Here is a 12,657-nt window from a genome sequence, read left to right on the forward strand (position 1 = left end):
GACGTAAGAGAGCGTCGTCGCGGACCCGAATTTATCCTGTCCTACGCAGTAAGCCTTGAAGTAATTCCTCCCAGCATTGAAACAACGATATATAAAAAAACGCAAAATAGAGAAGCGCTGCAACATAAAAATATAAAAAATTCTATTTATCCGAAAAACTCTTACAGAAGTTTCTCCACGTAAATTATTAATCGCGGCCCCCCGCCCCCCGCCCCCCGATGAAAAGATGCTTTAGGCACCGTGTTTGCGTACATCGTTCCCGGCTCGGGCGCTTCTTATCAGAATTTCCCCCCGAATCGGAGTGCCGGCGCGTTCGCTCCGGAGCGTCATAAATTAATTGAGCGTCTACGGCCGCGGAGTTTCGAGGATATTTGTCGCACAGGGAGCCTCGAGAAAAGGTGAAATAACTCGTCCAAGTGAAAAATAATTTCGTAAGAGCGTTCGGTAATCTCCCGCCGCGTTTAAGGGGGGGGGGGGGAGGAGCAGAGCGCGCCGAAGAAAAAGCTCCGCGGCGTTGGTTCGGCATCGGGGGCACTTGGCTGCTGAAAAGCCCGTCGGTCGAGGTGCGGGGCGCCGGCGGGGGCAGGGTTCGATGTTTGCTCGGAGGTGCGATACGCGCGTAAGTAGCGGCGCGCACCTGACGCATAGAAAAGAAAAGAGAGAGAGAGAGAGAAACCGCGGGGAATTTGTCGCGGGGAAGCGTTGGTGCCGCGATCGTTCTCGGCGGCTCGGTCGCGCGGAGTTCGAAAAAGTTCTCGCGTTCGTTGGAGTCGCGCGGCGGGGCGGGGCGGGGGGGGGGGGGGGGGGGAGCGCGGGGGGCTCGTGCGATAAGAAGTGCGCCGGCGAGGGCGCCGGTGGCCGCAGGTATATGAGCGTCGGCGGTTCCGCGTCCACGTCACTTATCCCGGGCGTCTTCGCTGCGTCGCGAGGTGGTGGGTGCGCGCGAGGCTATACAAAATCGCCCGAGTTTTCCTGCGTTTCCTTCGGGTTCGGTGGGAGCTTCCGGAGGGAAGACCGGTCTCGCGGGGCGCGTCGCGCGTTCCTCCGGTGAGTAGAGTTTCTCTCGAGCTTCCGGGCTCCCGGAAGGGGGCGCCCCGAGGGCTTCTCGGACGGTCGCGAGCGTCTCCGCGGTAAACGCTGTACATTTTCGATCTCCGCGTCCAGTAAGCACGTGCGGAGCTCTAACGCGGAACGCGGCTCCGAAGAATCATCTGAACAAACGGAAGAAGACGGCCGGCTCCCTCCGAGCCTCGCGATCGCTCCGAGCACCGACACACATTTCTACGAGCGAGTGCGCGCGAGTTCTTCCCCTCCCCGCCGCCCTCCGCAACACTTTTTCGGTCTCGCGTCTCGGTTTGTTCAGACATTAGGAAGAGCGTGATAATGGAGAAGAAGCCGCGTTGGAACGAATTTAACGAGTGGCTCTCGCGCGTCTTACGTAAATCGCAGGCAGCGGTGCTTCGGGGGCGCGGGCGCGGGGGGGGGTTTCGGTTTTTAGGCTTGGACGCCCTCCCGGGTGCTTGTTGTCCGGGCCTGGAGTCTCGTCCGGGACGCCGAGGAGTGAGGATCGTCCGGGGAAGGATTTTGGAGCGGATCGTCGTCGTCGTCGTCATCGTCGTCGTCGTCGAGCTCGAAGGCGGCCTGGAGGGGCGCGGCCATTTTGGAGAACGCGGCCGTTCTCCGCGGGGCTGAGAGGCGAGTGCGATAAAGAGAGCTATCCATCGACAGTATGGTAAAATTGACACTGTCATGGAGTTGCTCTCTTTGTGGACACCGCCGAGGCAGCGAGCCCCGGGGAGCGGGAGGGCGCCGCTCCCGAGACTCCTGGAGCTTCGCGAGGTCGACGCGCCCCCAGGAGGTAAGTTGGACGAGGAGGCCGGACCCGCTTCCCCGGGCGCGGAACCCCGGGGGAGCGGGACCGAGGAACCGGAGCCCGGGGCGAGGCCCGGGAGAGGCGGGGGGCCCGGGCGCACCCGCCCCGGGGCCCTGGAGCTCGCACGACGCGCCGAACACCCTCGGGGACGGGGCAGTTCCCATTTCGACGGAATTCCCTCCCGCTCGCCCGGGACCGTTTGACTTTTTCCGCTTTTAATTCACGGCCCCGCTACTCACTTCGTTTTTCATCATTATTTTATTCTCGTATACGCGCTTATTTCACCTTTTTTCCCGCCCCGGCGCCCCCCTCGCACTCGCACACGGGAACAAATCCTCCGGAGATTACGCACGCGGTGACGCGAACGCCATAAAATCCGTTGCGAAGCAATTACGAGCTGAGCTCTCTCTCTTCTTCCCCCCCCCCCTCCCCCGCCCCCCTCGGGGGGCGGGGGGGACCGCCGCCGCCGTCCCCGGAGCAGGAACTCGAAACGAGGTGCCAGAAATTTTTACGGCACCAGACAGCAAATAAGACTATCGGAGGAGAGCGCCCCGATAACGCTATTAAAAATGGATCAAGGCAGGCACGCACGCGTCGAAGAAAGCGAGAAACTTTTCAAAGCCCCGAGAAAAAACTCGCCTGTTTAATTAGCCGATAAGAAGCACGGGCGCCCCTCCTTTTCTACCTGCTTCGCTATCAAATTATTCGAGGAAAACTCGCAATAGGCGAGCGATCGTACAAACGAGATTACAACAGGCCGATTCTACTCGTCATAGAAATAGAAAACGTCGCAATAAAAGCCTGATAAAAAACAGCTGCGATAGACCGAAAACTGAGGCGGCACTTGCTCGTGCGCAAGATCGCGAGAAATTTTCGTCTTTTCGAGCTACAGTTCGCTGGACTCGGACCCACTCGTTAAAACATTTAGGTCCTACCTTAATTTTTCGGTGGAATCGAACCGTCGACATGCGGGCTCGGTTTCGATTGCTTTTGTAGGATAAACAAGTTCGATTTGGTTAAATTTGAAAAAATGCAGAATAAAACTCTACTGGGCTTCTCCGAATTATAGACAGTTCGATCACATCGTCGAAGTAGAAGGGAATTTTTGATCATTTCTTAAAAAATAGAATTTTTATTAATTAAACATTTTTTTTGATTAAGAAATTTTGAAAATGAGAGAAAATATTTAACTACGCTTACTCAGAATTAGTCAGTTGACTCGGATTGTCAAGTCGCAAGACAGCAGATTCTCATCGATTTTTTGATAAAAAGATTTGAAAAAAAAAAAATGGGAGTTGAAGAAAGACTGAATTGGACTTTTTCAAAATTAGTCAGTTCAATTTTCAAGTTGCGAGGCTAATTTTTATCAGTTAAAAAGAAAGGTTAGAAAAAATGTCAAAAAACTCGATTGCGCCGTTTTGAGGTTAGGCAGTCGAATCGGATTGTCAGGTTCATGGCCGATTTCCATCACTTCTTGGAGATAAAAAATGGAAAAAGTAAAAAAAAATGTTACTTGGTAAATTAGACGTCCGCAGAGACAAACATCCGATTCGGTGGTTTTCAGCCGCTATGATCGACAGGGCTGTGACGAAAAAGAGCTGAAAGACTTCGATGATCGAACGTGGAGCATTGTTCGATTGACTTCAACACATAAAAACTCCGTTCCCCAGGTGTCCGGAGACAAAAGAGCAGAAAATACCGAGCATCGAGCCCCGCGCTACTCGCCGCTCCTTCATCCATATTTTTCCTCTTTTATTGCTCCTTTACTGAAACGCCTCACGCACGCCCTCACCTAATGTTGCGTAACGCAGTCGCTGCTGCACACAATCAGCGGGAAACTCTCTTGCTTCCAACGACTCCCGACCACTCTCTGAGGCACGTTTCGTTGAACCTACTTTACGCAGAAATCCATCACGCCTTTTCTCACCGACACTCAATTTTTATGGAGAAACTGAAAAATTCATTTTCAATGACATTCCACAACTTTTTCTCCCTCTGTTCCTCGATGATTGGAATTTTAAGAATTTTTCGAGCCTCTGAACTCTTCTGAATTTCAAAATTTTCGAGCAAAAATGTCAGCTTTTGAAGATGTGAGATGAAAAAATAAAAAATGTATCGAAATTTTGAGCTTTTTTCCTGCACTACTGTCTTCGATTTATTTTTAGATTTCTTAACCTCAAAAAATAATTTTACGTAATTTTTGCAATAGAAATTACAAAACTATGCCATTTCAATTGGTTCGTAATATTGTTGTGTCTCTGCGGAGAATTCACGAAAGAAAAATGGCATGCGCCAAAGTCCATGTGCCAGCGTGACAAAAGCACGATTTTTTGATTTATCGCGCGATTCAACAGGCGTCGGAATGCTTTCCGAGAGTTTAAACAGTCTTGTGCGCGCTCTCGCGGAGCGTAATCCAACTCCAGTATTTTTTTGAAGACTCACGTTCGAAGCGCTCGCAGCACTTTTGAAGTAAACAATCAACATGGCCGCCCATCAAGGCAACGGAGCAGTGCCACAGTAAAATCGACCTTTTCATGTCAAACTGGTTAATATAGAAAAATCACGAAGATGTCGGATATTTTGTCACCCGGAGGAAACCTCTCTCGTCGTTCGAAGTAAGAATTAAACGCTTTTTGTCCTCGACATCTCGTCTCCAGATCCGCTCCACTGTTTTTCACAGCTTTGCAGTAACCTCGACGATAGAACCAGTGACGTTTCTCTCGTTTGTTACGAGTTTTTGTGTAAAAACCAGATCGTTTTCACCATTGCAATTTTCATTCAAAAACTAAAGTCATACTTCTCTCCGATATCGTAAATTTGACAGCTCGAAATATTCCGATTTTTTGAACCAGCATAAATTCTGTCAAATTTGACTTGCAACTTGAAAAATCAGACTGAAATATTTTTCAGTTTAAAGATCGCAGCAGGAGCTGTCATTTGTGACGAGAGTATTCTTAAGGGCGATATCACAATAGGAGCAAAAACTGTAGTGCATCCACGAGCCAGTATAATAGCGGAAGCTGGACCGATTGTGATCGGTGAGGGAAACATAATTGAGGAAATGGCAACGATAATAAACAGGTCACAGTCGGATCGGACGGCCGATGGGGATTCTGCGTCTCAAGTTCAGCACATTGGAAATTACAATGTTTTTGAGACAGACTCCACTTGCGAGGCTCTCAGAGTCGGCGACAATAATATTCTTGAAACCAAAGGTTTGAAAAACTTCTGGCAAGTGTTGCGGGTGTGAAATTTTTTTTTTAAACTATTCCTAATCTCTGACTTTAGCCATGGTCGGTCAGGGTGTGCGTTTGACCAACGGATGCGTCGTAGGAGCAGCCTGTTCGATCCAACAATCGGATACGATTCCAGAAAACACTATTATTTATGGAGCCCTGTGTCAACGTAGGGAAATGAACGACAAACCTTACGTAAGAGATAAAAGTAGAAAATATTTGGATTCGAGATGGAGTTTGAGTTGAAAAGTTTATTTGTGAGCTTATTTAGCACTGACTTTCAAAACGGTTGAGAATGAAGCAAAAGTCTACAGGCAAATCATATGAGGCATAAAATTTTCTTCAAGTAAGCTCTGGACAACACCATTCACGGTATTTCAGTATTCTGGCTCTGAGCAGATGGAAAAAAAGGCTTGAAAACATTCATCTCTCGAGTCTCTTCGATCAGCCGTCAGGCCTGAGGTATTGAAAATAGAGCAGGAAGGCAAAGGACCAAAGTTGCAGGGAATAATTATGTGATAATATTTTTCTATGGCCAGTAGTCCATCCATCAGAGCCGTTTGAAAAAACTCTGAAATTTTTTGCTCATTGCGCCGCCTCCAACCGTTTTGGCAGACACTGCGAAGCTTCTCACGTCTTTTCTGTTCAAAATTGATCCCAAACTCGCGTTTCCATGTGTACCCATTGGCGGTGTGTTCGAGTGACCAAATTTATTATCATCGTCCGTTTTATTTCAGCCTCAAATGGGTCAGCTGGATTTCCTTATAAGAATTTTACCAAACTATCACCATCTGCGTAAGCCAAACGTCAAACTCGCCAAGAGCGAACCCGCCGTCTAAACCCAGGCATTCGTTGCTGCTGTTCTCAGTATTCATTCGTCGCTGCATCAACGACGTCGATGGTATTGAAAGCCCGGAGAGCTGACGGACAAACAATTTTATTTTTCAATTTGTACATACGGCTGCTCCTCTTAGTATCCGTACTAATTTTTTTTGTTTATTTCTCTTTTTTTTTCGTTGTTTTTGTTAACCAGGATGAGTCGATAATAAAAAAATTCGACAAATTGACCCTCAACTTGCAATTTTGCGAATCCTGTGACCGTCGTCATTCCGTAGTGTCAACTCTTCCGTCCCCATTTGTCAATATCTCGATTCGCTGGTAGCGACTCCGGGGAAATTGGAATTCCGAGTGTCATCGCTTGAGAAATGGGAACGTCGGATCGCGAAAACTGAAGAACCTGCGTCCCAGCATCGATCCAGCCTCTCCTAGCTGTCGGTCACGTGGAAATCTCGTTACTGCGACCAACAAGCTCGCCAGGTCGAAAGACAGATGTAGCCATCCTGACTATGGCCCTCGCTCACCAATTCGATTTCTACTTTACGGGTTTTGCCCACATTTCGATGCTCCAATACCGGAGCAAAATTTTGGCAATTTTTGTTCAACAAAGTACTGAAAAATTCAAACTTTTTTGAAATATTTGTGAAAATTGCCGCAACTGTTTTCTCTTTCAAAATGAAAATTCAATTTTTTCGGTTTCCATTCGTCTTTAAAGTGGCAGTCTATTTTTTCTCTCTTAACAATACTTTTGAGTGACCTCTGAATGAAAAAATTTGAAAACGGCCCAAAATATTTAAATTTTAATGAAATTTTCGTAGAATTCTTTTGAAAGCTCGAACAATTTGAACCACAATTTTAGTCTCGTGAAAAAACGTCACAGATTCCTCACCTTCGATTTCCTCAATTATTTCTAGCGCTTTAAAAAGCTGAAGCTTTCCATAGTGAAAAATCTAAAGAATTTGGGGTCAAGCAGGAGGGATTCTTGAAGCGAGAATTCGGAATCGAAAATATCAGAGACGGTGGGGGTTCGGAGGCCTGGGGATGTGAGTCAATCCCACAGTTTATTCGCATTTGAATTAGAATTCATTGTCTCATGGAAAAGAGGGAGCGAGGACGGCTCGAGGGGGGGAGGCTGCTCGGTCGGTTTCTCCCTCGTGGCGTTAAGTGCGAGCTGTCATATTTTGACGTTTGAATAGTTTCAGGGGTGAGATTCGAGGAGAGAGCGGGAACCGAGGAAGAGAGAAAACGTGTCGGCTTCCAGGGAGCCGTAAAAGGGGTGCGAACGGGCTGTTGGAGCGGCGGATGGATTTTTTCTCGCGGTGGTTCGTCGCGCGCGATCGATGCCAGGAACCAGGTGGATATTCGAGGTTCCGGACGGACTCGAAGCCGGGACTTTGGTCGAGGACAGCGACGGAGATGCTCCGATGAGGATCCTCTGAAGGAAGCCTCGTGCCGCAGGGGCTGAAAGGCCGAAAAGGACGAGACTGGATGACACGCCGCTCGTAATTGGTGTGACGGGCGTTTGACGCGACGGCGCCGCGACGCTCTCGAGGGTACGTTCGTCGGCCCCTGTGGGGATGAAGTCAAACGGGGATGACAAGCGAGGCGAATGCTGGATCGGCCGGATTGAACATTTCCATTTGAAGTGCGGGGGTCGCACCCCGCAGCCCCCCGCGCGTGTTTATCAAAAACAGCGTTTTTGCTCCCCGCGGAAGAAACACGCGCGCACACACGGAGAGGCGACGCGCTGAATGTTAATTGGCCCGAAAAAAACTGCGAGACGTACCCGCTCGAGGAAGCGGGCCGCCGCCGTCGACGCGTCTCCCCCGCTGACGGCTCCGCGCCCCGATGAATTATTCAATCCTTACACCGAGATGAATATTTCCAGGATCGCATTCTCCCCCCCGCACGATTATGCGCGCGGGCTATGACGACCGTGCAGGCTTCCGCGAGCCCGAACGCCGACGAGGATCTCGCCCCAGGGGTCGAACGGGCCGTGAAAACTGAACGAGCGTCCCCGAGGAGCGTCGAGGACGACGAACGAGTTCCAACAATCTTCACCGGGAGGCTCCCGAGGATTTTCCACCGGTTCCCGAGACCCGGGGATCCGCGGCTTCCCAGCGTCGAGCTCCAACAACTTTGTAAGCCTTCCCAGCGAATCGAGTTTCTAGAAAGCTCGTAAACGCGCGGCGCTCCGCGCGGAGGCTCCCGGGCTCCCCCGCCGGCCACGATTCGCGGTACGCCGACTACGCGCTTTTCATACTCAATCTCAACGCTCGCTCCTCCAGCTGCTGTGCCAGCTTTCCCCGAATTTCTTCGAGGCTCTCGATTCAGATCGCCGCCTCCTCCCCACGTCGTTGCCGACTCGAAATTTATTCGCTACGATGAAGAATTCCGTCGACAACCCCCCGAAATAACTCGACGATTCTTCGCAAATTCACTCATTTGTCTCTCCCCAAACCTCCCAGCTTTCATTTCTCCCCCCGCCCCGGCCACGATCCCCCGAAACTCCTCCGGCTCGCCTCCCGTCCGGAACCAAACGCGCGAGCGCATGAGCCGACCGCGAGCGAGAAAAACTTAAACAAAAACGACACCGAACCAAAGCAACGTTACGCACGTGTGAACCTCCGACGTATTCACACCCGCGCGCATCCTCCTCCGACCCCTGCGACAATGTGCACCCACCAACGGGAATTTTCGTCTGAAGTCTTCTTTTCAACACGAATTGTTGCATTTTCGGAGAAAATTATCCAATTGCTGAGAATTTTGGAATAGAAGTTGGCTTTTTTGAGATATGTGGACTATTTTTATGGCGAATCGGAGAACAGGCCACTGTCGAGGACTTTGAGAAAAGCTGCAAAATTATTTACTAAAATGTGAAATATGGTTTTTTATTGGAATGTTCGACGGAAATTGGATTTTGACACGGTTTTGAAGCCACTATTTCCTGAAGATTGAATTTCGGCGTGCTTCTTTACTGGATATTGTTGACGGGAATTGTATTTCAGCACATTTTTTACTGGTAATTTACGGAAATTGGATTTCAGCACTTTTTTTTACTAAAAATTGACGAAAATTGAACTTCGGTACATTATTTACTGGAAGTTGTCGAAAATTGGGTTTCAGCACATTTATTCTATTGATAACTGACGGAAATTGAATTTCAGCACATTTTTTATTAAAAATTGACGAAAATTGAATTTCAGCACATTTTTTACTGGAAATTGACGGAAATTGGATTTCAGCACTTTTTTTTACTGAAAATTGACGAAAATTGGATTTCAGCACTTTATTTTACTGAAAATTGACGAAAATTGGATTTCAGCACATTTTTTACTGGAAATTGTCGAAAATTGGTTTTCAGCACATTTATTTTATTGGAAACTGACGGAAAATGGAATTTCAGCACATTTTTTACTGGAAATTGACGGAAATTGGATTTCAGCACTTTATTTTACTGAAAATTGACGAAAATTGTATTTCAGCACATTTATTTTATTGGAAACTGACAAAAATTGAATTTCAGCACATTTTTTACTGGAAATTGTCGAAAATTGGGTTTCAGCACATTTATTTTATTGGAAACTGACGGTAATTGAATTTCAGCACATTTTTAACTGGAAATTGTCGAAAATTGGGTTTCAGCACATTTTTTAGTGGAAATTGACGGAAATTGGATTTCAGCACTTTATTTTACTAAAAATTGACGAAAATTGAATTTTAGCACATTTTTTACTGGAAATTCTCGAAAATTGGGTTTCAGCACATTTATTTTATTGAAAACTGACGGAAATTGAATTTCAGCCCATTTTTTACTGTAAATTGACGGAAATTGGAATTCAGCACGTTATTTGGTGCATCTGCGTTCGGGATCGAGAACCGAGTTTCCGTAGAGTGAAATTAGCGTTTTTTTATCTCCAAAAATTAAAAAGTAAATTTGAAATCGAACTTCCAGGACAAAAATAATTTCCAAAAATTTATCCTCGCGGAGTTTCGGTTCGAGCGAAACAATTTCCAAGTATGAATTGCATTTTAATTAAAAACGAGTTTCCCCATCCGCTTCGTTAGTCGCATCGTCGACTTCTGGCCAATTTTCATGAGTCACGAGCGCAGGAGGTAACCAGCGAGTAAAAATCTACCGAAAATTGATATTTCGGCTTTCCCCACTTATCTTAATAATCCCATCCGTGTCAAGAGATTCTTCGCGCCAAGTGTCCACGGCGCTGAAAAAGAACATTCCAGATTTCCACGAAAATTTTTAGCCGGGGGTTTTTGAGGTCACTGATTACGAATCTGCACTAAAAATGCACAAACTCAAAATGGCGGAGCAAAAAGCACGATCGAATCTGCCGGGAAATGGCGTCAAAGCCGCCACCGAGACGTCAATCTTCCCGAAGGAGGAAAAAAAATTCGGCGAATCGCGGAAAATGTCGAGAGACGAAAAACCCGAAAGCGAGAGCAAAAATGCCCGCGGGAGGCTTCGAGTTGGCGAGAAAATCGGCGATCGCCGGGTTCCCGAGGCCGATAAGCGGGGCGGTGCGTCGGTGGGTTGAAAATTTGGGTGGTCGAAGCGCGCGGATGCATCGAGCGAGATTCCGGCTGGGCTCGGAGCTGTGAAAATTAACGAGCGGGACGAGCCGCTCGGCAAAGTTTCCAGCTAAATTTACAGCTCGTTGGGAGAGCAGCGCGGAGGGGGGGTCGAAGAAGCCTCGTTCTTAAGGGGCGCTCTGAGAAAAAAAGAGCGATTTCGTGGGGCCGCCGATCGGAATCGGGCGAGTCTCGGTTTTCCGATTTCGCGATATGTCGCGGTCGGTGGGAAGTCGGAGGCCGGGGGTCCGGCCGAGTCGAGTGATTCGATCGCGGGCGTCGGTACGCGCGGGTATGCGCGTCGCGTCCCCGCGTCGCCAAAAGCTGCGTATTTTTCTTTTCTCCGGCGCGCATTGTTCTCGGGACGGCGATCGGATCGCGGCGGTTCCTCGGCATTCCGATCACGGACTCGATTGATTAGCCGACAAAGCGAGGAGCCGACAAATTAGAGGAATGCCGCGGGGGGGGCGAGGGCGAGACGTTTTGTCCGTCGGGCGAGCGACGGCGTCGAGGTTCTCGGGCTTCGGAGCGCGGCGTGGCTCGGGGAGGTTTTTCCTCCGGAAAAACCGGTCCGCGGGAACGGGAAAGCAATTATGGGCCCGGAAGCGCGCGGCGACTTCCGGCGCGATCCGTCAAAATTCCCGCTCCCCGGGCCGCGTTCGGGTTCGAAACTAAATTTCCATTGCCCGGGTGCAAATGTGGCTCGGAGGGAGCGCCGAGCGGTCGGATATTATTCGGGGAAACGTCGAGCGGAGGCTGCGATCGCGCAAATAATCGGAGCGAGTGTCATAACGCTTCGGCGAGCGGGCGCGGGAGTCCTCGTCGGGATCGTTCGCCCGTGAATAATGGGCCGTCGTACATCGCCCAGGCTCCGCAGGATGCTCCAGTTTTTCCACTTTTTTCCTCCGAATCTCGGCGACTAATCGATAGCCTCGGCGGCGGGTACGGGCAGCGGGGTCGGGGGGGGGGGGGTGTTCGACGCGCTCGGGCGCGAACCGCTTGTCAGCGGGGATCGGCGCGGCCGTGCGTCACCGCGGCCGAGGAGCGACGGGGTTATTCAAATGTGAAAAAGCGCCGAAAGCGCGTCGCTGTGAAAGAAAAACAAAAGAATTCCGCAGCCGAGGATCCTCCGAGTCCCCCCGCCCCTTCCTGGGGGAGTCCCCCCGGCGGCAGTCTCAAAATTCATTTCTCTCGTCTCGTCCTCGAGGCGCGCACCACGTGGCCGGCGTGTGGAAGAGAAACACGCGCCATTAGCGCGCTCAAGAGGCGAAACGGCGCGGAGACGCAGCCTCCGCGCAGCGGACGCGTTTCTCTCTCGGCTATTTGTAAGAAAATTAATCCACCAAGAAGCCTCGCTCTCGTCGGCGTCGCTGTCACGTATCCTAAAGAGCGTGCCCGTTAGCGGCCTCGTTTTTCCTCAATTTGACGTCGTTACCGCTCAGCCCTGACGACGACGATCCCTCCCCCCACGAGTTGTTAGCTTCTCTCCTCTGATGAAAACCGCGAACCTGCCAAATATAGCGTACCGAGCCGTCCCCACTGGCCGCTGCTCTCCGTAGCGCGTTAACGAGGGCCAAAATAAAACGAGGCACGCCCGCGTCTCTTCTTGCACGCCTCGTCAACCCGGACGACGAGTCAGAGACTCTTGGACTAATTTTCTCATCGCGAGATACGCTCTCTCATTACAAAAATACTTTGACGCCGTGCGCGCGCCCGGATAACACGTTATTAAGGAGAGACACTCCATTTGGGAGACGAAAATTAGCTGGCTGCCACCACTTTTTAACTAGGAACTTACATTTGTCTCAACCTTCGAACGCACACTCCTCCAAACACCTTCGAACCGCGTGGAAAAACCTCATCGAGCTCCGTCATTTATCATCAATTCGCTGCTCATTGAAACGCACTAATTTCAGACTTAAGTCCATGATTTTGGGCTAAAACTTCCTTACCAATCACCTTGTGAATGGACAAACTACACTTTCCTTCACGAAAATGTTCTAAGAGACCTCCAACCGTACAGTTCTTGGGGTACCTCCAAACCGTAAATAGGTACGAATTGGGATTGCTTCGTTTCAATTCAAGTTTTCGAGGTGAGAATATAATCGAAAACGCAGACAAAAT

At 49.5% G+C, this 12,657-nt stretch overlaps 1 protein-coding gene across 1 annotated transcript; it reads left to right on the forward strand.

Moving 5' to 3' along the window:
* Positions 1–4,326: 4,326 nt before the first annotated feature.
* DCTN6-p27 (dynactin subunit 6) lies at positions 4,327–6,176 on the forward strand. Its single transcript, XM_043431643.1, has 4 exons — positions 4,327–4,488; positions 4,784–5,088; positions 5,162–5,304; positions 5,847–6,176. The coding sequence occupies exons 1-4, from the start codon at positions 4,442–4,444 to the stop codon at positions 5,946–5,948; spliced, it is 597 nt and encodes a 198-aa protein (XP_043287578.1). The 5' UTR covers positions 4,327–4,441; the 3' UTR covers positions 5,949–6,176.
* Positions 6,177–12,657: the final 6,481 nt, after the last annotated feature.

Source organism: Venturia canescens, chromosome 11 (genome assembly GCF_019457755.1).
Source record: "Venturia canescens isolate UGA chromosome 11, ASM1945775v1, whole genome shotgun sequence".
NCBI classification, from domain to species: domain Eukaryota; kingdom Metazoa; phylum Arthropoda; class Insecta; order Hymenoptera; family Ichneumonidae; genus Venturia; species Venturia canescens.